Source organism: Macaca thibetana, chromosome 7, assembly GCF_024542745.1.
Source record: "Macaca thibetana thibetana isolate TM-01 chromosome 7, ASM2454274v1, whole genome shotgun sequence".
In the NCBI taxonomy this organism is placed as follows: Eukaryota; Metazoa; Chordata; class Mammalia; order Primates; family Cercopithecidae; genus Macaca; species Macaca thibetana.
This window is the reverse complement of record NC_065584.1, coordinates 136,182,177-136,208,649: the sequence shown is the minus strand read 5'-3', so window position 1 is coordinate 136,208,649 and position 26,473 is coordinate 136,182,177. Positions and strand designations below refer to the sequence as shown.

The following is a 26,473-nucleotide window of genomic DNA, read 5'->3' as shown; positions in this document are numbered from 1 at the left end:
AAAAGGAACATATATTGAAAATATGGACCAGGACGCAGTAGCTCACACCTGTAATCCCAGCAATTTGGGGGCTGAGGCAGATGGAAGTGCTTGAGCCCAAGAGTTCGAGACCAGCTTGGACAACATGGCGAAACCCTGTCTCTATTTTTTTTTATTAAAAGAAAAAAGAAAATATGTTATTAATTTTTTTTTTTTTTTTTTTTTTTTTTTGAGATGGAGATTCACTTTTGTCGCCCAGGCTGGAGTGCAGTGGTACGATCTTAGCTCACTGCAACCTCTGCCTCCTGGGTTCAAGCGATTCTCCTGCCTCAGCCTCCCAAGTAGCTGGGATTACAGGCATACGCCACCGTGTCCAGCTAATTTTTGTATTTTTAGTAGGGAGAGGGTTTCCCCATGTTGGCCAGGCTGGTCTTGAACTCCTGACCTCAGATGATCCACCTGCCTTGGCCTCCCAAAGTGCTGGGATTACAGGCATGAGCCACCACACCCAGCTGTTTTAATTTTTTTTAACAGACAGTAAGAAGAGGTAGATTGTTTTAATTTTCTTAAACATTCAGTTTCTCAACATTTTGAACATAGTAGACTCATAAGAAAGACATTTCCATTCATCTTTGTCAAGATTATTTGATATCATGATACCATTCCTACTGAGCTTATTAGATTTAGGCGAATTTAACATGTGTATATTGTGGGTTCTATGGTAAATAATGCACTTAAAAACAGTCCGTAACACACCTTTTGTCAGCTTACCTTTACCAGCTAATGTCTTTTTGCTGTTAATAAAACTATAGTATTAAACATAAAACATTCACCAGTATAGGACAAAATATTCCCCCAAATGCATGTAAGACATAAGGCCTTGAGCTTCACTTAATTAGGATTACTTTCTTCTTCTCATATATTGACATATGCTTTCAATTCTGTAAAACATATAAACAATCATTTCACAAATCATGAGGTGAAATTATTAATGGATTTACATATAATAACTCTTAAGTGTCCTTAGTCTATCAGGCTTCTAAAAAACATTTTTTAGCAATCTAGAAAATAAAATTTGGCATGAATATATACTTTTTTATTGGTCAAAAGGAAAAACCCTACCATGTGCATTTTTAGTTTTATAAGGATTCCCTCCTGTCCTGGCCAGTTATATCTAATTTTGGCTCCAGAAACAGAGTGTGCCTTTAAGTGAAAAAATAACAAGTATAATTAATTGTGAGTCTCAGAATATGAGAAAATAGTCTAATGACTAGGTAAGTAATCCTTTTAGTGGTTCCCAAGTTTTTGCTCTTAAAAAAATTAAGCAGTCGGCCAGGTGCAGTGGCTCATGCCTGTAATCCCAGCACTTTGGGAGGCTAAGGCAGCAGATCGCCTGAGGTCAGGAGTTCGAGACCAGCCTGACCAACATGGCGAAACTCCGTCTCTACTAAAAATATAAAAATTAGCCAGGCGTGGTGACAGGCCACTGCACTCCAGCCTCGGTGACAGAGTGAGATTCCATCTCAAAAAAAAAAAAAAATTAGGCAGTCATCTGATAGACCCTTTAAAATAATTAATTTACAAGTTTGGCATATAATTGTGATTTTGGCATATAACTTGGAAAGAGTTCAAGGAACTGAATGACACTGCTATAACATTCCCTGGTCAGAAGGCTAATATTGCCATTAGTTACTGCACCCTGAGGCCAGTCAAGTTTGAATGAAAAAATCATTTAGAGAACAAGAGAACATCTTATGGATTCTAACTAATCTAAATGTACCAAGAAAGTAAAATGCCTTTGTTTCTCAATAGAGGTAGGTTTGCACCTCGTGAACGTTTTATGATTAGAACGACCGCGCCCGGCCGGTTTGCAAACTTTTATGAAGAACGAGGAAGACCTCTATTGTAGGGGAAAGCATTCTCAATCTGAAAGTCCATCTCCACTAAAATAAGCTATTAAGTAAAAAATCTGAGACTCAACCCAGGTGTTCAGGGCAGAGTCATAGGAGAGGCATCTTTAAAAAACAAGCTTCTGGATTTTTGGAGCTACAGAGGAGATTAACATTTAGCTTGATGGAAAGTATTCTAATAAGACACAGATGAATTACTCTGAGGACCTTCTGGAATGTTATCAGAATCTTGGAGATTAGATGAAGAGAAAGGATGGCATATTCGTGACTAAGGAAAACTAAGGCTAACTGCTTTAAAGATGAGAGTCTAGGGTGGACTTCAGAACACTAGAGGTGGCTTTTTGCTATATTTCAAAGCAGAGCTTTACAGCCAAAGTTGCTTGATTATTGAAGAGGAATCTGCCCTCCTTCAGGTCCATGGTACTGTGACGTGGCTTATAAGGCTTGATTCTACCACATCTGATAGTATGTGTTTCCATCTGATAGATTGATGAAACTCACAAATTCACCCCATGGTTGTTCTGGACCACTCCTCCATGACAGAGAATGAAAATCTCTTGTTTGGTAATCATCTCCCATATGATCCTTTACAGTGATTGCAGTGTACCCATTAACAAATTTGGTCCTCAGCTGGGTGTGGTGGCATGTGCCTGTAGTCCTAGCTACTCTAGAGGCTAAGACGGAAGGATTGCTTGAGCCCAGGAGTCCCAAGTTGCAGTGCCACTACATTCCAGCCTGGGCAACAAGAGAGTGAGTCCTGATCTCTAAAAACCAAACCAAAACAAATTTGGTACTCACAAAAACTGTATGACATAGGCATGCCAGATGCCCGGAATGTATGTTTCCATCAATATAAAGTTCAAAACAAGCAGAACTAATCATTTTATTAGACACTATGTTGGTTATTACTTTTCAGAAGACAAAAGGGAAAAGTGACTGGGAAGGAGCATGATAGAGCCTTCAGTGGGTGCTGTTATCTTTTTTTTTTTTGAGACAGGGTCTCGGCTCTGTCGCCCAGGCTGGAGTGCAGTAGAGCGATCTTGGCTCACTGCAACCTCTGCCTCCGGGGTTCAAGCGGTTACACTACCTCAGCCTCCCAAGTAGCTGGGACTACAGGCACGTGCCACCACGTTCAGCTATTTTGTATTTTTAGTAGAGACGAGGTTTCACCATGTTGGCCAGGCTGGTCTCGAGCTCCTGACCTCAAGAGATCTGCCTGCCTCGGCCTCCCAAAGTGCTGGGATTACAGGCATGAGCCACCGCATCTGGCTGCTGATGTTATCTTTACCTGAGTGTTTAGATAAACCATGGTGTGTTTATTTTATAATTCACTGAGCTACATACAGATGATCTGTGCATTTTCTCTACGTAACAAAAACTTCATTATTTTAAAAAAAAGCTATCATTTTAATCACTGCATCAGAACCACCCATAAAAAATATTTAATAGACATATGTAGCTAAAAGATGCAGTAAAAATACTGAATGTACTATAAAGAGAAACCACTGATTGTGAATGTAAAATTACTTGTTCAACTACTTCTATTTATTCTTACCCATCTAAAACCTAAAGTAAGAAGTAAAAATTTAAAAAGATACATAGGAGGACAAAGATATTCTACAATAGTTGAGGATACAGCACTTTTTCCTAATGTCACCCATATTCCTCACCTCTATCCTTTTCCCCCTCTTGTATTTTCTTATTTTCCATAATTCTTCTCTACTTTCTTTCCTATTTCCTCTAATCCTCCAAGGTATTTTCCTAGGTAACTGGAGATTATGAAACAAGGGCATATTAGGAAGCTTCCTGGGTTAGCCTGGGACAAATGCAGCTTTCTTTCAGGTCTCTTATTTTTTCTCCTTGTCCTCAAATTCCATAGTTTTTTTCTGACATCTCTTTTTCTCACATCTCTCCCTTTGTTTCTACCTCCATTCCTTTCCAAATTATACCCCCAGAGTCCACCTAAAACACACAGAATAGAAGGTGATCAACCAGTATTTTTTCCCATAAAATTATGTTCTCCAATTTAAGCAAGATTAAAGCCATAAACACTGACATCTGTATGGCTGTACAGAGAAAATATAACCAGTAGTTTTCTTGGACAAATAAAAAGGAAGAGATGCCTCTGCCTGTCTTTATGATTCTCCACATTTCAAAATTCTGCATTGGTTTTGAACTCTTTTTCTGGCCCCAAACACCTGAGGGACAGGACATTCCCACCTGTAACAGTGGTGTGATGGTTAGTTTTATGTGTCAATTTCGCTGGGTTGTGGTGCCCAGATATTTTCTCAAACATTCTTCTAAAAGTTTTCATGAAGGTTTTGTTTGTTTGTTTTTGTTGTTTTGGATGAGATTAAAATTTAAATCAGTGGACTCTAAGTAAAGCCAATTAACCTCCATAATGTGGCTGGGCCTCGTTTAATCAGTTGAAAGCCTTAAAAGAACAAAGATTCATATCCCCAAAGTAAGAAGAAATTCTGCCACTAGACTGCCTTTCGACAAGAACAGTAAATCCTCCCTGCGTCTCCAGCCTGCTAGATTTTGAATTTTAAAAGCCTCCTTAAAATAAACTTTTCTCTCCCCTCACATCCCATTGGTTCTGTCTGTCTGGAGAACCCTAACTCAAGTAACAAAGATAGTGATCCTTAACAAGAGATGAAGGGGAGGAGGACTCTAAAGAAAAAGCACAGGGGCTGAGGTGATGGATAATTTTGGAAAAGTCAGGTGCTGAGTTTATGGCTTACCTACTATTACCATTCACTAGCCTTCCTCTACTATGGAAGCTGGAGTGCTAAAATGAACTTTCTTGCTTCCCTTGCAGCTAAGGGGTAGTCATGTGACACAGTTCTGGCCAAAATTATTGAGAAGGGCCTCTTTCTCAAATAAAAAGCCCAAGTACCATTCTTCCTGCCCAGACTAGAAAGAATTCAGACATAAAAACGGTGCCTGCAAGAGCTGATATGCAGCTCTGCCACTGCTGTCACCATTCCCCAGTATTCTATACACAATATTCCAAATAAGAGTGAACGTAGAATTTGCGTTTTTAGGTCAACCTATATTCTGACCTGTTTGGAAAGCTGAAAAACTTATCCTGTTTCATTTAAGTATATATAGAGAACTTTTAAGAACACAGCTGTGGCCAGGAGCAGTGGCTCACGCCTGTAATCCCAGCACTTTAGGAGGCTAAGGTGGGTGGATTACTTGAGGTCAGGAGTTCGAGACCAGCCTGGCCAACATGGTGAAACCCCATGTCTACTAAAAATACAAAAATTAGCCAGGCGTGGTGGCACGCACCTGTAATCCCAGCTACTCAGGAGGCTGAGGCAGGAGAATCACTTGAACCCGGGAGGTGGAGGTTGCAGTGAGGTGAGATGACACCACTGCACTTCAGCCTGGGTGACAGAGCAAGACTCTGTCAAAAAAAAAAAATCAAAAAAAAAAAAAAAAAAAGCCACAGCTGTACTTAAGCTCCACTGAGGATACATAAGCACAAACACTTAAATGAGGGAGACTTGGACTAGAAAAATTTCCTAAAAGTACTGATTACGAAGCATTAGCAATCATAACCATGAATTAATAAGGATGGCTATAGAACAGCTTTTAAAAAGGGTCTTTGAAAATATGGCATGAATTGTTTTATGGCATTCCACTTTAAAGAATGCAGTTAGAATAGACGCCTTAACATCATTTGTACTCTGTAATCTACCACTGGATTTAAAAGTTTCCTTCAATACACTTTTAGATCTGTTACAGTAGAGAATTAAAGAATGTTATACAAAATCATTGTGTAATAAAACTTCACTAACATCATTAAGAAGAAACTTATTGGCCAAGTTGATGAAAAATGTAAATAAAGTGTCTAAACTAATAAATATTTAAGTCAACAGTATCCTATATTTAAGGCTACCAATGATGTACCTCTAAAAATATGATTTTCTCCATACCCACCTATAAAAAGAAAAATCAAGTGTTACCACATAATAACTTCAAAATTCTGGGCTTACCTTTTTTTTCTCCAGTGTAGGGCACATAGTCTTCCCTGTCTTTATGCTCCAATGCTTCCTTCTCCAGATATGAAAGGAGATGCTCTCTATCAAATGGCCCTGTGGCGGACTTTGATGTCTGGTTCTTCTGCCGGAACCCTGCAGGCAGAAGGGCATTCTGCCAGAGAGAATGAATCAGCCAGTATGACCAAAAAGAATGCTAATGCTATATGCTTCCGAAGATTACCCATATAAAAAAGAATTACAGACCGGAATGTGATACAGGCACTAAACACTTCATTGCAGGATTTTAGGACAGCAATATACAACTGCTCCAAACATGAAACTTTTTTTATTAGGTAGAATTCACTTACATTATTATTAAAATAGGCACATACATTAGTACAGTTTCTTTTCTTTTTGGAGACAGAGTCTCCTTCTATCCCCAAAGCTGGAGTGCAGTGGCACAATCTTGGCTCACTGCAACCTCTGCCTCCTGGGTTCAAGCCATTCTCATGCCTCAGACTCCCAAGTAGCTGGGATTATAGGCGCCTGCCACCACACCTGGCTAATTTTTGCATTTTTGGTAGAGACAGGGTTTTGCCATGTTGGCCAGGCTATTCTACAACTCCTGACCTCAGATGATCTGCCCTCCTCAGCCTCCCGAAGTATTGGGATTACAGGCATGAGCCACCGCGCCCGGCATATGTTTTCTAATAGAACATTTTGTTCAGAGAGGATTCTACTAGCAGGAAACAATCTTTAGTTTTTTTTTTTTTTTTTTTTTTGAGACGGAGTCTTGCTCTGTCCCCCAGGCTGGAGTGCAGTGGCTGGATCTCAGCTCACTGCAAGCTCCGCCTCCCGGGTTCAGGCCATTCTCCTGCCTCAGCCTCCCGAGTAGCTGGGACTACAGGCGCCCGCCACCTCACCCGGCTAGTTTTTTGTATTTTTTAGTAGAGACAGGGTTTCACCGTTTTAGCCAGGATGGTCTCGATCTCCTGACCTCGTGATCCGCCCGTCTCGGCCTCCCAAAGTGCTAGGATTACAGGCTTGAGCCACCACGCCCGGCCACAATCTTTAGTTTTTAAGTGTTCTGGGATACTAATAAAAAAGTTTTATTAACCACATACCGCATCTTCTCACTTACCTAAGTGGGAACTAAATGATGAGAACACACAGACATATAGAGCACACACACTGGAGCATAGAGGAGGGAGGGTGGGAGGAGGCAGAGGATCAGGAAAAATAACTAACAGGTATTAGGCTTAATACCTGGGTGATGAAATAATCTGTACAACAAACCCCCATGACACAAGTTTACCTACGTAACGAACCTGCACATGTATGTCTGAACTTAAAATAAAAGTTTTTTTAAAAAGTTTTATTAATGCTTAATAATTGCTCAGTGTATATGTACAGAGAATAATTCTATTACAAGAATGTTAAATGACTCTGTACATGATATTCCTTCATGACTTCCATTTCATTGTATAGACTTTTTCATAATTAAAACATGTATACCACACAGTAGAATATCAGATTGTTTACTTCAGTTTAAACACAATGTGAGATGTTCCACTTATGTGTGTATGCATACATATATACATGAGCACTAGGATGTACTTGCAACAATCACTATCATCGTTTCACATGCCCCAAGGGACCCCTGAAATACTCATAGCAAGAGCTATGTTCCTGGGTTTCCACATGGGTAAAGCTTTTGAGTGCATGGACTGACTTAGAGTTGAGGGAGGTGGAGTAGAAGGTGATGGATTAAAGTTTTCTCCTGTAGTCCCTTAATTTTCACTAAGCGCAGTAAACACAAGGGCTGACTAGACAAAGAGAGCACCGTCCTTTTGCTTGTCAAAAGCCAAAGAGGTGATACTGCCTTGTCTCCTATTTCTGGGTATATCTTTGCTTTGAAAATGGGAGGCAGCCAGAGAAATCACACAGAAGGGCCAGCCCTCTTTTGCAAAACCTCCCAATTGAATTTCATGCGTGGTATAAGACAATTTTTCATTATAAAGGGTAATCTTATAAGGGTAATGTTAATAGAAAATATTCAATTTGTAACTAGGAAATACAGTACTTCAACTGTGGTCATTTGTTGAGATACATAATAATTTTCATAAAATTCACCTGTGTTACCCTTTATGTAATGGTACCTACTACACAGAAAGCTGAACTATAAAGATGAAACACACAGGAGGTCCATTCCTAACTCTGTACCAAGTATATTTCTGTAATACAAAATTGTTTATGGAACCATAAAAAAGAAACAAAAGATTTCTACCTTTAGACTTAGAAATCAAGAGAGGAACTACACATGAAGAATCCATTTCCAATTGACTTGCAAACCCTACTCTTTTACTTCCTGAAGAACTCATTCATCTTTTTCCCATCTCCAACATTATTACTTTGGTCCAAACTATGATCCAAGCTTGCTGAGACTGTTACACTAGCTTCCCAACTGTATCAGTTGCCTGATATTTTTTATCCTTCACCACCAGCCCCTCAGTCTGTCACCCTAGGCTCATCTCATACATCCTCTCCATTCTAGTCACACTGGACTTTTTTTTCTCTCTTGTACTTGCTACATACTTCCTTCTACCACCAGGCCTCTATGTGTGTGGTCTCCCTTCCCTGGAATGCTCTGCCTATCCCTTTTTGCAACTCATTTTTCAGATTGTAGCTCCATTCCCCCAGGGAAGCTTTTCTTAACCTCTCATCACAAGCTCTTACAGTGTGTAGCATTTACCATTCTTTTAATATGGTATGATTATTTGATTAATGTCAAACTGCTCCTATTCCTACCAGCCTGCGTCATGAGGGCAAATACCACATTTGTTTTGCTCATTCTTGTATTCCTAAGCCTAGCATAGTACCTGAAATCTACAAGTTGTCCCCAAATATTTACTGAATAAAGTAAATGGTAGAATGCTTTTAAAAATTCTCATTAAGGCAAATTAATAAAAAGTTACTTTACTTCTCCATCAATAATAAAAAGTTACTTTACTTCTCCATCAATAATGCATAGATGTATATATTGCTATTTCATGGCGGTGGTAATGGAAGTTGCACTACTCTACCTGCCTGCTCAAGCCCATGCGACACACACAGTCTTAAATATGATAGCTGAAATCCTGGCTCCTTAGAAAGCCTTTTTTTCTTTCTTTCTTTTTTTTGGAGGGGAGACAGGGTCTTGCTCTATTGCTCAGGCTGGAGTGCAGTGATGTGATCATAGCTTGCTGAAACCTTGAACTCCTGGGCTCAAGCAATCTTCCTGCCTAGGCCTCTGGAGTAACTGGAACTACAGGCGTGCACCACCATGCCCCGGCTAATTTTTATAATTTTTTGTAGAGGCAAGGTCTTGCTATGTTGTCCAGGATGGTCTGGAACTCCTGCTCTTAAGCAAATCTCCCGTCTAGGATTACAGGTATGAGCCACTATACCTGGCCAAAAACAGTCTAACCACAAACTAAATGACAGCTAGCTGGTTTTAGAGGCTATAAACCCATGAACCAAGCTTCATTAGAAATATACTCTAATCAAGTAAGCTAATAGATCATAATTACTTTTCAGATAAAAATTTTCTTTAATATGATTGTCACTAAAAATGACATGTTTCTCTCTTGTAGTGCAATTTTGCTGTAAAATATATTCCCAGCCTTCGGGGGTGGGGCAGGGGAAAGCTTTTGCTAGGCTGGCTGTCTTCTGGGGATAGATTTTTTTTTTTTTTTTTGGGCAAAAATGCAGTGAGTTAGCAAACACGTACACTGAATACAGCAGAAGGACAGTAAAACAGTCCTCCAAAATATAAGGTACCACACATACCTTCAACCTACTTCCTGAGACTTTGTAAGTTACAGTGGTGTTTCGCTGCTACTATCCTTGACCTCTTTTCTTACCTGGTTCTTTACCAGAATGCTTTCCAAAAACATGTCACCCAACAAACAGATGCTGTCATAAACATCATTGTCCTCCTAGTCTCAACTAACAGTATTGAGGTTAGGGGAGTTATGACTGGGGTTGGGGAGTTTGCAAAAGACATTTAGAGGCTAATCAAGCCTCCCCACACAAGAAGCAGGCCATGGATTTACAAATGAAAAATAAGCCATCAGATTTCAGACTGATACCATAGTGCATGAGTTGGGAGGAGACTCAGTGTGGTTTAACAGAAAGACTGCTAGACCGCCAGGTATCAATGAGGCAGTGAGGGACCTAGTCCCAGCTCTTTCCCTAATTGTAATAACTGAGGTAATTTCTGTTTTCCACCTGTAAAACAGAGGGCATGAACTAGATCAATGTTTCTGAACCAGTAGTGTTTTTGTCCCCTATGGGACATTTGGCAATGTCTGGAGACATTTTTGGTTGTCAGCTCAGGGGGAGGAGTATTAATCACGGTTTTCAGTCTGGGTAACATAACGAGACCTTGCCTCTACAAAAAATTTTACAAAGAAATTAGCTGGGTATAGTGGTGCTTGCCTGTAGTCCTAGTGACATAGGAGGCTGAGGTGGGAGGATCGCTTGAGCCAGAAGTTCAAGGCTGCAGTGAGCTATCATTGCACCACTTCACTCTTGCCTGAGGAACAGAGTGACAACTGGGCTCTAAAAAAAGTCATGTTTTTTATTTTCTGAGTTTTATGATGCTTTGACATCTTGGGGCCCTGCTAATCCTGGAGACCACTCCTTCCAGGGCTAGCTAGAGAGCACTACTCCCTACCAACCTCACCCGGAACATACCTTTCATATGCAAACCAACCAATTCTCCTAACCACCTCTTTTTTATCTAATTCTCACTTACCAAGCCAGTATTTCCCCTCCCCCTAAATCACCCAGAGCCAGATACTGGACAACTAGAGACTACTTACATAGCCCTGAGCCTGTTAAAATTATTCAAACTATCTAGTCCTAAACTTGTTAAAATTTGCCTATCCTGACTCACCCATTCATTCCTATTGAACCACAATAAAGGCCCTTGGCCATGCTTGTTCCTTGATCCTTTTGCCTCCTGACCAACCTGGGTGCTTCCCCATGTGCCTCTGTGTGGCATGGTGTGCCTCCTGCTCTTGGAACTGTAAGTAATAAACCCTTCTTTCAAGGAAGTAGTTTCAGTGTCTGTCATCCATTACCAAACCTGATTAAAACAACATCCTAGGAATATTTTAAAACAGGAGGAGTGTGCTACTGGCCAGGGATGTTGTTAAACATCCCTCCAATGCACAGGACAGCCCCCCTACAACAAATTATGCAACCTCAAAAGTAAATAGTGTCAAGATTGAGAAACCTGGACTAGGGACTAGATAAAGTCTTACGCTTTCTCCAGTTCTGTTATTTATTTATTTATTTATTTATTTTTTATTTATTTATTTTTGAGATAGCCTTGCTCTGTCACCCAAGCTGGAGTGAAGTGGTGCAATTTCGGCTCACTGCAACCTCCACCTTTCTGGTTCAAGCAATTCTCATGCCTCCGCTTCCCAAGTAGCCTGGGATAGCCTGAAACTACATGCATGCACCACCACGCCCAGCTAATTTTTGTATATTTAGCAGAGACGGGGTTCACTATGTTGGCCAGGCCGGTCTCGAACTCCTGGCCTCAAGTGATCCACTCACCTCGGCCTCCCAAAGTGCTGCGATTATAGGTGTGAGCACTCGTCCACTTTTTCCAGTTCTAAAACCATTTGATTCAAATAGGTCTAATAGATTGAACTGCCTACAGAAGATATTGCTGTGATGTGATAAAAACAGCACTGTTATCCTGAGTAATCCCCCTCCAATTAGGTGTACTGGGAACTTTTCCTTATAATAGTAATTATGGTTAAGGGACTTGATCTATGGTATAGACACATCATCCAGTAACAAGAACAATGTTATAAAATGAACTCCATCTCAGTCCTTAGAGGATACTTAAAATCAACATCTTGGCATAAAGAAATGTGGTAAAGAAAAGAAGCCTAGCAAACAACCATTACCTTCAGGACCTTCAGGTTCTTACCTCACTGCCCCTCCCCCGACATATCAGGGAATAACAAATTCAAGGGTCATGGGTGTCTATCTAAGCCTTGTGAAATTTATAAGACAAACAACATCCACCTTGCAAGTTAAAGCTTACATACATATATTCAGGTCTGCTCCACAGTGGACTGCTGTATTGTCAAGAAATTACTTAGATCTATTCTTCCAATGACTGGAAACTTAATCGACTGGGTCAGCATCTTTCAGAAAGGGAACAATTAGATTTAGGGTCATGAAGAATCTTTTAGAGGCATTCTACACTGGAGCCACCTGGCATACAAACTCGGAAGAGACAGAGGTTGGCGTGTATCAAAAAGGTAATCATCTGCTGCATTGTACTAAAAATATCCCTGCCTGCACAGAGGAGAAAAATTTCTCAGAGGAGGAAGAAATTTCAGGAGATGTTTGAAAATAAGGATACTGGAGTAGTTTAGGACAGTCATGTTAGTAAACATATGGAGGCAGAAGTGGGGAACTGGAGAGGAAGCCAAAAGCAAATTGATTTGGATAAAGAGGAGGGGGTAGAAGGTGCCAGAGAAAAGTCATGAAAAAGCTCAAAGGCAGCTACTGAGTTTCAAAGAATTTGAAAAGTTATTTCATTTCTCTTCATCAGCTAGCACCTACCTCTGGGTCAAGATCATCCAAAACAGTTTCCAGTTGTTTCAGTTCTGTTTCTGACAGATTCCCAAGGAGCTCATCTTCATCAAGGTCTTTGTACTTTTCTAAGTCCTTACGGAATGGCAGTGCCATGATTTACAGTGTAGCAAGTCACTTAATTTTTGCTGTTCAGTACAGTCAGAAGTGATCTCTACTTTTTCTTAAAGCTATGGAGAGAAGAAACAAAAACATTTTAAATAGTAAGTCATCTCCACCTACTTCGATTTAATTCTTAGGTTAAGTGAAATGTAATTTCCATATGTCATATATTCTTTGATCATATATCACATGCTATTCTTCTTTATGAATCATTCAATGTCCTTTGCCTTGTGTTGAAAAAAAAAACCAGGAAAAAAGAGGGAAAAGATAAAACAAAATTCAAATCCATTAAGGCAGTCACTTGACAGAATTTAGAATTTTTAATAATTAAATTTTAGGGGGAAAGAAATTATATGCCAAAATAAAAGTTTTTCCATCAATGGTTTTCAAATTATTTTACCAGAGTACTTTGCTTCAGCACAATGTGTTTAAGGCACATTTGTTTTACTATATATTATTCAGGAGCACAATATGACTCAATATTAATATGGGGGGATATCAATACATTCCACATGACAGGAGTGGTCTCTTGCCACTAGGAAAAATTTTCTTTTGAAAAGATGCATTTGAAAATATTTTTCTGAGGTGTTTTTAAAGGAAAAAATATAGCATTCTGAAGATGTTTGAGTAAAATACTCAAAATCATGCTGGGATATGTCACCCACTGATTGACAAGGTTGGTCGGAGGGTCTGACTATGGGAAGGGACCATCATCGTTTCCTTATTGTGTGATCTCTCCTGGACAGCTATGAGGTTAATCAACAAGCAGATTAATAGAAGCTCTAGAGACACAGAAGTTGGCATATATCAAAGAGCTAATCATCTGCTGATTTGGCAGGATTGTTCTATAGGAAAGGTGAAAAACCAAGGATTTCTCTATATTCCAGTCATATGTATGAACCGTCTGTCTCATAAAATATACCTAGTGCTGGGCCAGATGCAGTGGCTCACATCTGTAATCCCAGAACGTTGGGAGGCTGGAGCAGGTGAATCGCTTGAGCTCAGGAGTTTAAGAGCAGCCTCAGCAACATGGTGAAAAATATGAAACATCAGCCAGGTGTGGTGGTATACACCTATGGTCCCAGCTACTCAAGAGGCTGTGATGGGAGGATGGCTTCAGCCCAGGAGACAGAGGTTGCAGTGAGCTGAGATCATGCCATTAGACTCTAGCCTGGGTGACATAGCAAGACCTTGTCTCAAAAAAAAAAAAAAAAAAAAAAAAGTACTTACTACCTATGGAAATAAATGGAAATACACTTTAGACTTAGTGATTTGGTTAAGTTTTTCTTGACTGCAAAATGCTCAGTACTTCAGTTTGACAGATTTACTACTTCTTCCCTCAAGTTTTCTCAACTTAATATTTTAGTATGTTTTTCCTGCCAAACCAGTAACATTTTAAGGCTCCTTTGATGTGTTTCCATCTCCCATGAATGGAACTGTTCAAAGTGTTTAGAAAGGCAGGCTCACCGCAAGAGTCTGACAGTAACTTGACTAGCAACCACCTTAGGTCCAACAACAAGCAAATGGGGGAGCTTCCTGCATGTGTTTGTGGTTGAGAACCTCCCCATGGGGTTGTAGAGTTTGGACCTCATTGTAGAGATAATTCAGGAACACAAAGATCAGCTCCCCGAATTGGAACAGCTGGAGCACATTGGACTGTTCAGTCATGCAGAGATTAAGGCTATCATTAAGAAGGCTTCTGATCTAGAGTAGAGAATCCAGGGAAGAGCCCTTTTCAAGGACGACTTTACCAATTATGTTCAATATGAAATTAATCTTTTGGAACAGATCCAGAGAAGAACATGCATTGGATATTCATTTAGAAAGGATGAGATTGAGAATTCTGTTGTACACGGGGTACAAGGTGTTTTCCGATGTGCCTCAGCAAAGAGGAAAGATGATATTCAACTTTGGCTCTCCTATGTAGTTTTTTGTTTGTTTTTTGAGGCGGAGTCTTGCTCCGTTGCCTAGGCTGGAGTGCAGTGGCATGACGTCGATTCACTGCAACCTCTGCCTCCCAGGTTCAAGCAATTCTCCTGTCTCAGTCTCCCGAGTGGCTGGGACTACAGGTGCCCGCCACCATGCCCGGCTAATTTTTGTATTTTTAGTAGTGACGGGGCTTCACCTTGTTGGTCAGGCTGGTCTCAAACTCCTGACCTCAGGTGATCCACCCGCCTCGGCCTCCCAAAGTGCTGGGATTATAGGCGTGAGCCGCCGCACCCGGCCTCCTATGTAGTTTTTTGTAAGAAATGGGCTACTAAAACTCAACTTAGCAAGGTATTTTCTGCCATGTTGGCCATTCATTCCAACAAGCCAGCTTTGTGGATTATGGCAGCCAAATGGGAAATGGAAGACTGATTGTCTTCAGAAAGCACAAGGCAACTATTTCTTTGGGCACTGCACTTTCATCCAGAGGGCCCTAAACTTTATCAAGACTATTTTAGAATGAGGCTGATGCATGCTGAAAAACTGAGGAAGGAAAAGCAAGAATTTGAAAAAGCCAACATGGATGTGGAGAATCCTGATTATTCTGAAGAAATCCTTAAGGGCGAGTTGGCACGGATCATCTACGAAAATTCTGTAAGCATAATTTGAGGTGCAGAATTTCATGTGTCACTGCTTTCAACTGCACGGCGATTTGACTTTGCCAAAGGTCTACAAAAAGAAATTTAGGATGACCCTCAGGCTCTACACACAGATGATCTTCTCACTTGGGATTATGCGGCAAGATGAGAATTAGAGATCGAGCCACAGACGGGAGAAGAGCAGCCTACAACGAAGTAAGACAAAGCAGAGGAGGGCCAGAAGGAGGAGAGATGTTGCGCCGTATAGAAGAGGCAGTGAAGACTCTGCCAACGGAGGCCATGTGGAAGTGTTACATCACCTTTTGCTTGGAAAGATTTACTAAGAAGACAAATAGTGGGTTCCTCAGAGGGAAGAGGTTGGAAAGAACCATCACTGCATTCAGAGAGGCACAAGAACAAGCTTCTGCCAGAATTCCAATATAAGCAGTTAACTTGAGTTGTTGCTGTGCCATAACTTCCTGAGGGAAGCTCTGGAGGTGGCAGTAGCTGGGACTGAATTATTTAGGGACTCTGGGACAATGTGGCAGATGAATGTGCATGGGGTGATTGACTCAAAGAGCCCTGACATAGCCATGCTTTTTGAAGAAGACTCTGTGCACCTGAAACCCCAGGTTTGTCTGCCATTGCAGACTTCTTGGCAGAGCGGAGTGAAGATGCCAAAAGCCAAGAAGATACTGAGGCAATCTTTAAGAAAGTTCTCTTAGCTGTCACAGCTGCCAACTCAGTAACCCTGAAGGATAAGTACCTGGATTGGGTTTATCAACATGGTGGCTACAAAAAAGCCAGAGCTGTGTATACAAGTTTACAGGACAGTCATCCATTTTCAGTTGACTTTTTCAGGAAAATGATTCAGTTTGAAAAGGAACAACAATACTGCAAGATGGTGAACATAAGAGAATATTATGAGAGGGCTTTGAGAGAGTTTGGATCTGTAGATTCTCATCTTTGGATGGATTATATCAAGGAACCACTGAACCACCCCCTTGGTAGACCTGAGAACTGCAGACAGATCTACTGGCGAGCAATGAAAATGTTGCAGGGAGAGTCAGCAGAGGCGTCTGTAGCTAAACATGCTATGGAGGCTGGCTGTTTGTGAAGAGGAAGAATACAGCCAGCTTTGTGAAACAGTATTGCAAGCCCTGTGGGCAAATATGTATTATGAGTCCATTTTTGTAATTTGTTCAGAGATGGCAGACAAGATGGCTGTCTGATTTCAAGACACACCTTAATTTTATGTTAACTTAATTTTTTTAAAAATTAAAAACTTTAATTTTTTTAAAAATTAAAAACTTTAATTTTTTGATTGAAAAAACTAATCATGATTGAAGACAGGGTCTTGTCCTGGCTGGTCTTAAACTCCTGGATTCAAGTGACCCTCCTGCCTCAGACTCCCGAGTAGCTAGGATTATAGGCACAGGACACCATGCTCATGATGCACTAATCTCTAATTCCAGGAAAGAGAACTGCTGATTTAATGTTGAGATGTTGAGGCCAGATCTACCATAGGTCCTAAATGTTTTCCAGAATACATGGAAAGCATACGACTGGGTTTTACCTATCCCAGTTCAAGCATGAGTATCTCTAGCTAGGAGCCAGCTAAAATGAAGGAGAAAGTACAGTTTTGTTGGTTTATTCTCATTATAAAAGATACATGTTATGCATTTGTTCTGGAAAATATGGAGGAAATAGAATAGTGTGTCAAAAAAATAAAAAACCTGTAATCATAGGAAAAAAAAAAAACCAAGCAAATGAAGAGAATTTGTCTATGCAGATATTACATTGCAGGCAACTTGTGTAACTGCCCAAGACAGGTCTGGTTTACACCTGTTTTATTGGCACCTCTTCTGGTTTACTGGTTATCTTGAAATTTTTTTTTTTTTTTTTTTTTTTTTTTAGCAAATTATTATCATTGTCATTACTGTTTGTTAAGCCTCCATTTTGTACTTCCAACTTTAAGATAGCAAGCTTGGCCAGGCACAGTGGCTCACGCCTGTAATCCCAGTACTTTGGGAGGCTGAGGTAGGAGGATCACTTGAGCCCAGGAGTTTGAAACTAGCCTGGGCAACATAGTGAGACCTCATCTCTATATAAACTTTAAAAAAATAGCTGGGCATGGGGGCACACACCTATATTCCTAGCTACTTGGGAGGGTGAGGTAGGAGGATCGCTTGAGCCCAGGGGTTTGAGGCTGCAGTGAGCTATGGTTGCGTCACTGCACTCCAGCCTGGGCAACAAGGTGAGACCATCTCTCTAAAAATAAATAAATAAATAAATAAGCAAGCTTACAAGTATATTTACAGTGTATTTTCTCCATTAAAAAGAATACAGTCTGCAGAGAAGATTCAATGGAAGATATCAGCACTTTCCAATATAATAGCCATAAAATGTAATTTTGAAGAAGGTAAACCTTTTAAGGGACAAAAATAAAAAATAAGACCACTCAAAAAAATTTTCCCTTTATAAAAATACCAATGACATGGTATTTCAGACAGATAAGGGTAAGAAACTGATAAAAGTATATAAATATGTACCAAGAATAATTTAGTTCATGCTATTTTTTAAATGTTTGAATAATTACTATTTTAAAAGTTTTTAATGTGCTTTAATATATTTTTGAAAATTTCAGTATATAAGCCAATTTTCTCAATGAATATTTTAAAATAGACATAGATATAAGTTTAATTATTATTTTATGCATCCCTAACTTTACTTTCTTTTTTTTGAGACGGAGTCTCGCTCTGTCGCCCAGGCTGGAGTGCAGTGGTCGGATCTCAGCTCACTGCAAGCTCCTCCTCCCAGGTTCACGCCATTCTCCTGCCTCAGCCTCCCGAGTAGCTGGGACTACAGGCGCCCACCACCTCGCCCGGCTAGTTTTTTGTATTTTTTAGTAGAGACGGGGTTTCACCGTGTTAGCCAGGATGATCTTGATCTCCTGACCTCGTGATCCACCCGTCTCGGCCTCCCAAAGTGCTGGGATTACAGGCTTGAGCCACCGCGCCTGGCCCCTAACTTTACTTTCAAGAATGTCCTAGTATGGGTCATACATTCAATGGTCATTCTAACAGGGCACTCTAACAGGCAATATGATAGGAATGAGGTATCAGTAGCAAAGGCAAGCAATGCTGTATGCCACCCAGGTTCTGCAAAGTTGGAATATGACATTCTACATTCCACGGAGAGACTAAATAGCTTACTCCAATACATTGCTTCTCCTAATCCCAAAGTAAAATCTACTACACAAAGCTTGTTTACAGTATTGCTTAAAGAATAAAACGAACACCCTGCCCAGCATAAAAGAGAAAACATTACTAATACCCTCATGTTCATTTCTCCAGTTGCATCTCTCCCTCCAAAAGTAGCCACTCTACCAGATTTTGAATTAATCATTCTCTTGCTTTCCTTCAGAGTTTTGCCTTATTTGTACATATCCTCAACAGTTTTAGATCTGCCCCTTTTCTTGCATGTTATGTAAACAGACTCGCAGAGTATGCACCCTTCTGTGACTTGCTTTTTTCATTTAATGTTGTTCATTGTTTTGAGTTGATGCTTAGAGCTATACTACTTTCTCTTCATTTCTATAGAGTATTCTATCGTATAAATGAACATTTAAGTTGCTTATAGTCTCTCCCCTCTATTTCTCTGCTATAAACAATCTTGTTACCTATTTCCTGGTACACATGTGTGAGAGTTTCTCTGACGTTCAAATCTAGGAATGGAATTGCTGGGAAAAGGGTATGCTTATACTCAACTTGATTAGGTAATGCCAAACTATTTTCAAAGTGATTGCATGAATTAACGTTCCCAGCAGATTCCGCACATGACAATTCACATTGCTCCTCATCCTTGCTCATTGGTGGTATTATCAGAATATTTATTTTTGGCCATTCTGGTGGTATTTCACTGTGGTTTTAATTTGTATTTTGCCGAATTATGATAAGGTTGAGCATCTTTTCATGTGTTCATTGGCCAATGTGTTCCTTATTGTGTGAGGAATCTTTTGCCCATTAAAAAAAAAATGCCCTTAATATATTCTTTGTTGGTTATATGTAACAAATCTCTTCCATTTTTTTTTTCTTTTTCCAAGTCTTATCAAGTTTATCATGGCATATCCTAGGGGAAAACGTTGCTAAGTATTTCTCATTTTAAAAAAGTTTACTTCTTTAGCTAGGTTTTCCTTTCCAAAGCAGTGGAAAATGAATTTCCTTCAGATTCAGATTATAGAATTTTGCCATGAGGCAAGAACTTCTGGGTAATACACCAAAGTTCAAAGTTTCAATTCTGCTTTAATAAAAAGCAAATAACTGTTGCTCATCCTATCTAATGATGCTTAAAACTTATCACTTTTTGTTTGGTTTGTTTTTGTTTTTTAAGACAAGGTCTCATTCTGTTACCCAGGCTGGAGTACAGTGGTGCAATCACGGCTTACTGCAGCCTCTGCCTCCTGGGCTCAAGCTATCTTCTCACCTCAGCCTACCAGGTAGCTGGGACTGCAGGCATGTGCCACCACACCCAACTAATTTTTGTATTTTTTGTAGAGACAGTGTTTCACCATGTTGCCCAGGCTAGTCTTAAACTCCTAGAATCAAGTGATCTGCCTGCCTCAGCCTCCTAAAGTGCTGGGATTACAGGTGTGAGCTACCCACTGCACCTGGCCACTACTAGCATTCTTTCCTCAGATGTTACCATTCTCAGATTCTCTTAACTTGATTTTACCTTCCCTCTCAACTCTCATCTTTTATTGAGGAATATGTGTATTCTGACAACATTCCAAGTGCCAGCAGGAGCTCAGAAACTGCTTAGGAAGGGAAGTTCTGGAAGGAGTGCTTTGCTTTTCTTTCTGTCCTGGGATGACATGTCTCTCTTGTTTGTCTTTTGACATCTGTCTTCTAGAAGAGGAACAAATTCTGAGTGATGAAGAGGTGAAACCAGTGTGCTAGAAAAGTACTTTAAATCTACACTTTGTCTACAGAAACTTTTAATCTCTAAGCTAATGTATACTGTATTTCATATAAAAGTAAAAAAACAATTTATATTGCACAAGAATATGGGAATTGGTTTTCAAAGCATAACATTCTCATGATCATTTAAGAAAAACAAAACTTTCTGTAAATAAGCAAGTTCTGCCAGGTAAGTTAGGCAAAGCTTAAGAATTTTTAATCTGGAATTCTGGTATGTTCAGACTATTTTTCTTCTTAACTCACTTTTTACAGCAGTGTTTCTCCTGCTTTTGACGGCACCATAATCTCCTGGTGGGCTTGTTAAAACACAGATTCCTGGGCCCGCCCCCAGCGTTTCTTGATTGGGTAGGTCTGGGGTGGGCATTTCTAATAAGCTCCCAGGTGGTGCTGATGCTGCTGGTCAGGAACTATACCTTGAGATGTACTGCTCTAGAGGTACTCCCCTCATCAGTTCTGACAACTACATCTCATACTGTGTGGCAGAGTATATTTTGTTTAACTCAAAATTCTTCGAAGGCTGAAGAACTTTGTTTAAATATTCCACAAAGTCTATGGGTGCTGTTGCTTTTCTTCTTTCCACTCACCCACTGCTTCACTGAACTTCAGCTAGTGGAGGCTATACTTAAGGACATCAAGAAACTCCTGGAATATTTTCAGCCAAAAGTCTTCATCCATTTACCATCTTCCTTTTCATTTATCACTTATTTCTAGAATCCCTGTTTTTCACACTGGACTTCCAGGACCATGCTAATTTTTTAATGGAATCTCAGCAATCTCATTTTGCTAAGAGTTTTAAATTTTAGCTTTCTATAAGAATAATTTCTAAAAATTAATAGCCATATTCTAGATCCTTTGGATCACTTAAAAAGAAGCAATGTTGTAGAATTTCAGTTGCCACATTTACATTTATCATTGCACCAGCACCTGGTAGAACTGCTTTAATTGTTTTGATTGTCAGTTAACACTAGGGGCCCTACAGCTTTTTTCCTTTAAAAGGGATCTATATATAAGTTTGAGAAGCAATGTTCTACTCTACTCAACCAATCTCCACTTATTTTCTTCAAGCTTTATATTTGTATGGGGAGTAAGGTGTCAACATCGACTATATTTTTAAAAATGTGGAATCATATGATTCAGAGAGATACTCTATGAGTTGTTAACCTCCATTTCACCACCATTTCCACAGGGCGGGCTCAGAGTTTTCAGATTCTTATCTGTTCTCTCTTTAATGTATACATGTGATCATATTGTTCTCTGGTCCAAAAGCCTTATATAATTCATATTACCCACAACAGGGTTAGGCAAACTACAGCGGGCCAAATTCGGCCTGCTGCCTGTCTTTGTAAATGACACATTCACGTTCATTCATTTATGTACTACCTATGGCTGCTTTTGCTACAATGGCAGAGTTGAGTAATTGCAACAGAGACCCAATGGCTTGCAAAGCTAAAATATTTACTATTTGGCCCTTTACAGAAAAAGTTTGCCCATCCCTGACCTACAAGAGAAAGTCCAATCTTCTCAGCATAAGATACACAGTTCAGAAGCTGGTCCTGACTAGCTAGCTTTCCTATATTATCTCGGGCTGCTCCCCATCACATAGCCTATACTCCAAACAGGCCACAAACTTTAGGCCTCTCTATTCCTTTGCTTATTATGTTCCCTCTCTCTAGAAAAAATGCATTCATTCCCATCTACCTCTATCCTCAACTGAACCTCACATATTCTTCAAGACCTGGCTGAAAATGTCGTATCTTCCCTGAAAATTTCCCTGGTCTCCATTCTCACATGCAGGCAAAATTAATGATTTCTTTAAGGATGTTGGCATTATCTTTTTTTTTTTTTTTTTAAGAGACAGAGACTTGCTCTGTCAGGCCAGAGTGCAGTGACGCAGCCTCAAACTCTTAGGTTCAAGTGATCCCTCCTCCTCAGCCTCCTGAGTAGGTAGGACTATAGGCATAAGACATCATGCCCAAACTGTTGTTGCTATTATCTTTATATATACATCCATTATAACCACAGGTTGCATTGTACATTGGTAACTTCAAAACTTAAAGGGTGTAACTGAAAATACTGACATAAAATGATAAGAGGGTTTCCTAGAAAATCAGATAGAACAAATTACTATAAAATGACAGTACCATAACTAAAGAAAGTCCAGGTGCAGTGGCTCACACCTGTAATCCCAGCACTTCGGGAAGCCAAGTCACGAGGATTGCTTAAGTCCAGGAGTTTGAGACGAGCCTGGGCAACATATTGAGACCCCCAATCTCTACAAAAAATAAAAAATTAGCCAGGCTTGATGGCTCACGTCTGTAGGCCCAGCTAGTAGGAGGCTGAGGTGGGAGGATCACTTGAACCCAAGAGGTCCAGGCTGCAGTTAGCCATGATTGCACCACTGTACTCCAGCCTGGGTGACAGAGTGAGACTCTGTCTTAAAAATAAATAAACAATAAAGAGGGCAATATTTCATCATCCAGTTATTTCCTCTTATTCTTCTCAATGTTCATCAAGATATCTTCTAATTAAAATTTGGCTATTCATGTAACTTTCCTCACTAGATATTAATAAACTGATATTTTGGCTCACGTATAAGTCTTTTATGATTATGGTTGCTACGGGCCAGTTTTTAAGAGATTAGACACCTACCAGTTGACTGAAATTGTGTCTCGGTAAAGATAAAGCTGTGGGCCATCACCTGAAATCCTATCCAGAGCTACTCCATAAAGACACCCCTCAAACTTACTTCAAACCAACAATGATACTGATTGGAGTTAGTCTTACACCTGTTTCTCTCACTAGACACTGTAAAGCTCTTGAAGGGCAGAGGATCTCTCCCAGATCTCATTCCTCACTGGATTGCCATCGCGAGGTACAGTACCTGGTAGTATACAGCTAACACAAATTTGATATACTTGAATCATACATCAATCTCTGCTTTCCCTTCTTTGGTAGTTCCCTCTTTCTCCTCCAGCCATGTAATGTCCTCTTGCTCCCAAACTCTAATCCCCTTATCACAACTAAAGGGGGACTGAAAATGAGTTTTTGACACTTGTGTTGATCCTTTGTAGCCCCTTCTTCACCTTTTCTTCCCTATCAACTCATCTGAGCATAGGATTCAGAGTTCTCTGCTGTCTAATCTCCCCCAGTTGAAAACGAAACAAAAATATCTGATCGTCAGTCATCTGATCTCTGAAATTAAATGAAAATCTGATTTTTTTTAGGTAACCAAATGAGTTTGGTTAGGAGACACCAGGCCTGAGGTTAACTCCACTTCAGGTGCTGGAGGCCTTCTCTTCAATTGCGCTAGGCTTAAGACTGTGTTATGTTGTCTTTTCCCCATTGGCTTCTCCTAGGATTCCTGGGTGCTGAATCTCCACAACCCACCAGATCAGAAAATTTTTTTGCTCTCAAGATTCCCAGATGAATATTTGTTTTTCAATATACTTACTGTTCTTTTGACATATATTTTTGAACATTTCCTACGCCATGAATTATTTGTTCTAGACGACAGGCATAAGCAGTATACAAGACAGACAAGTTCCCTGCCCTATTTTAAAGGTGGCATACAGACAAAAAACAATGAATAAAGGAAGAAGGTAATATGAGACAGCAATAAGTACTATAAGGAAGAAAACTTAAAGCAATGGAGGTGGGGAGGATCAGGAAGGCTAACTTAAGTGGCTCAGAAAGACTGTTCTGAAACATGACTTTTGAGCTAGGACCTAAGGTCTCTAAGCAGCTCTCTCAGCCTAGGACTATGCTAATAGCTGCAATCTAGGTGAGAAATGATGGCAGCTTTGCCTAGAGTTGTGGCTGTGGAGATGGAGAGAAGTAGATAAACGTGGTATGTTTTGGAAACACAGCGGTTGGCTGTAGGGGATAAACACATGAGAGGCTCAAAGGATGACTTCTAAGTCCACTTTTAAATATTATTAAAATATTAAAAGTCCACATTTAATAATATTTCTTATTCCACACCTATTTTTTTTTCCTGAGGAGCTGAACATTGTCCTATGCCACCTATATTTCTAAGCCTGCTTTAAAGAGTTTCTTGGTTGATATTTTCATCATAGTCTGTTTTGAGATCCACATTGTGAATGGTCCTAATATGACAGTTTATGAACAAACCCATAATAATGATAATCAACTAACTAAACAAAATCAACCAATCAGAAGTTACTAAATAAAACATTTGCTGGCTGTCCTTAAACATACAGTCTAAACCAAAGAACATGTCTTTTTGTTAATGCCATTTCTGGTATCATTTTTTGCAAAAGATTGAGTCTAAAAAGTAAAACAAGCAAATAACTTGTCATGCCTTAGAAAAAATTTTTACACAATTGCTGCTTCTTATTTTCTTTCCAAAATCTTCAATGCTTACTGGTCAAACTGCTGAAGAAGAATCATGAATCTGACACCCAGGAACCATAGTGATGTTTCCCTTACTCTGAGTTCCCTGACCGTCTTTATTCTAGCAGTCCAGTCCTCAGCTTACCTCAGCTGAACATCCCCACGGTTATCACCCCCCAACAGTCCTTATCCTTACCAATAAGCATGCCCCTCCATAACTCTCAACATCTTTGACCCTGTCTCTCTGGAACTCCTCTGGCAAAACTCCACATCTGATTAAAACTAACTCTTCTGGCCGGGTGCGGTGGCTCACGCCTGTAATCCCAGCACTTTGGGAGGCCGAGGTTGGCAAATTACGAGGTCACGAGTTCAAGACCAGCTTTACCAACATGGTGAAACCCCTGTCTCTCCTATAAATAAAAAAATTAGCTGAGCATGGTGACACATGCCTATAACTCCAGCTAAGGAGGCTGAGGCAGGAGAATCACTTGAACCCAGGAGGCGGAGGTTACAGTGAGCCGAGATCGCACCATTGCACTCCAGCCTGGGCGACAGAGCCATACTCCGTCTCAAACAAACAAACAAACAAACAAACAAACCCAACTCTTCCTACTTCTCACCAGCACCAGGGTGGCAGATGAAGCTGGAGAAAAAACACAGGAACTGACTGGCTACATTTAAAATGTATCACCACTAATGTCAAAGAATACTGCCTAATAATTCTAATATTCTAGTATTTCAAATCCTAGTCCAGTCGCTCTCCTACTATCTTAGATGACTTTTTTCTACTTCTTTTTTCTCAAACCTTCAATACTGCCTACCCCTCACTCTCTGATGACCTTACCTTAATATTTCACTAAGAATACAGAAGCAATCATAAAATAACATCTGAGTTCCCATCATATCTACAAACCTACCACACCTGTACCTACACACTCTACCTTCCCTCTTGCTGTTATGGATAAACTGTCCAGTCTCTTACCCAAGGCCAATCTGCCTCTTGGAACCAGATCCCATCCCTGCTCATTTATACAAGGGTTCCAGTATACATTTATACAAGAGCACAACTATCCAGTACTTGCGCTCTTTTTCTACTGGACCATGCCCATTAGCACACAGACTGTAATACATACCTCAAATAAAAAACATACAAACTCTCCTTCTACTTCACATCCCTCTCCAGACACTACCCTACTTCTTGGCTCCGCTTTACAGCCAAACTTAAAAGAACTGTCTATATTTGGTACCTCAAGTCCTCTCCCTCTTATTGTCTCAAATATTCTCCCATCTGACTTTCATCCCCACCACTCACTCCACCCAAAGTGATCTTGCCAGCACAGTGCTAAATCCAATTGTCAATTTTTAGTCCTCATCTTTTTTTTTTCTTTTTTTTGGAGACAGAGTCTCGTTCTGTCACCTAGGCTGACATGCAGTGGTGTGATCTCGGCTCACTGCAACCTCTGCCTCCTGAGTTCAAGCGATTTTCCTTCTTGAGCCTCCTGAGTAGCTGGGATTACAGGTGTGAGCCACCATGTCTGGCTAATTTTTTTTGTATTTTTAGTAGAGATAGTAGTCTTTACCATCTCCACAGATTCCTTCCACTCTGGTCCAAGCCATCATCTCCTTCTATCTGGGCTATTGCAATAGCCTTCCAACTTCTGAAAGCAGCTTATCGGGAACATACGCCAACAAACACTCCACTGAGTGCCAGTCAATCATAGTCATACTTCTACAGATTATGTTAACCTGCTATGGCCTCAGAAAGTTTGCCAATCCCTGAATTCCGCAATTCCCCAAAATAAGAAATTGGCCTGCTCTACTTAGAGAAACTGTCTAGCCAGCACTGCTCTCCCTTATTACAGTAAGCATTAAATTCAGCTTTGCCTTTGCTTCAGATATTGACTGGCAGTCTTATCGTTTCATGCTGAAGAAAA

At 40.1% G+C, this 26,473-nt stretch overlaps 2 protein-coding genes and 1 pseudogene across 3 annotated transcripts in view; 2 read left to right on the top strand and 1 right to left on the bottom strand.

Annotated features, from left to right (window-relative positions):
* The window catches only part of TMOD3 (tropomodulin 3), an 80,268-nt gene that overhangs the window by 35,673 nt on the left and 18,122 nt on the right, over positions 1–26,473 (bottom strand). For both annotated transcript variants that reach the window (XM_050797942.1, XM_050797943.1), the window contains 2 exons: positions 12,512–12,711; positions 5,894–6,050 (listed from right to left, as the gene is read on the bottom strand). In XM_050797942.1, the coding sequence (XP_050653899.1) occupies positions 5,894–6,050; positions 12,512–12,637 (283 nt within the window). In that variant the 5' untranslated portion in view covers positions 12,638–12,711. The remainder of the gene's footprint in view (positions 1–5,893; positions 6,051–12,511; positions 12,712–26,473) is intronic.
* LOC126959289 (U3 small nucleolar RNA-associated protein 6 homolog) lies at positions 13,392–16,328 on the top strand (annotated as a pseudogene).
* LYSMD2 (LysM domain containing 2) overlaps positions 17,344–26,473 on the top strand; it is a 133,344-nt gene continuing 124,214 nt past the window's right edge. Inside the window, exon 1 of the mRNA XM_050797948.1 lies at positions 17,344–17,347. The gene's annotated coding sequence lies outside the window, so the exon portion shown is untranslated. The remainder of the gene's footprint in view (positions 17,348–26,473) is intronic.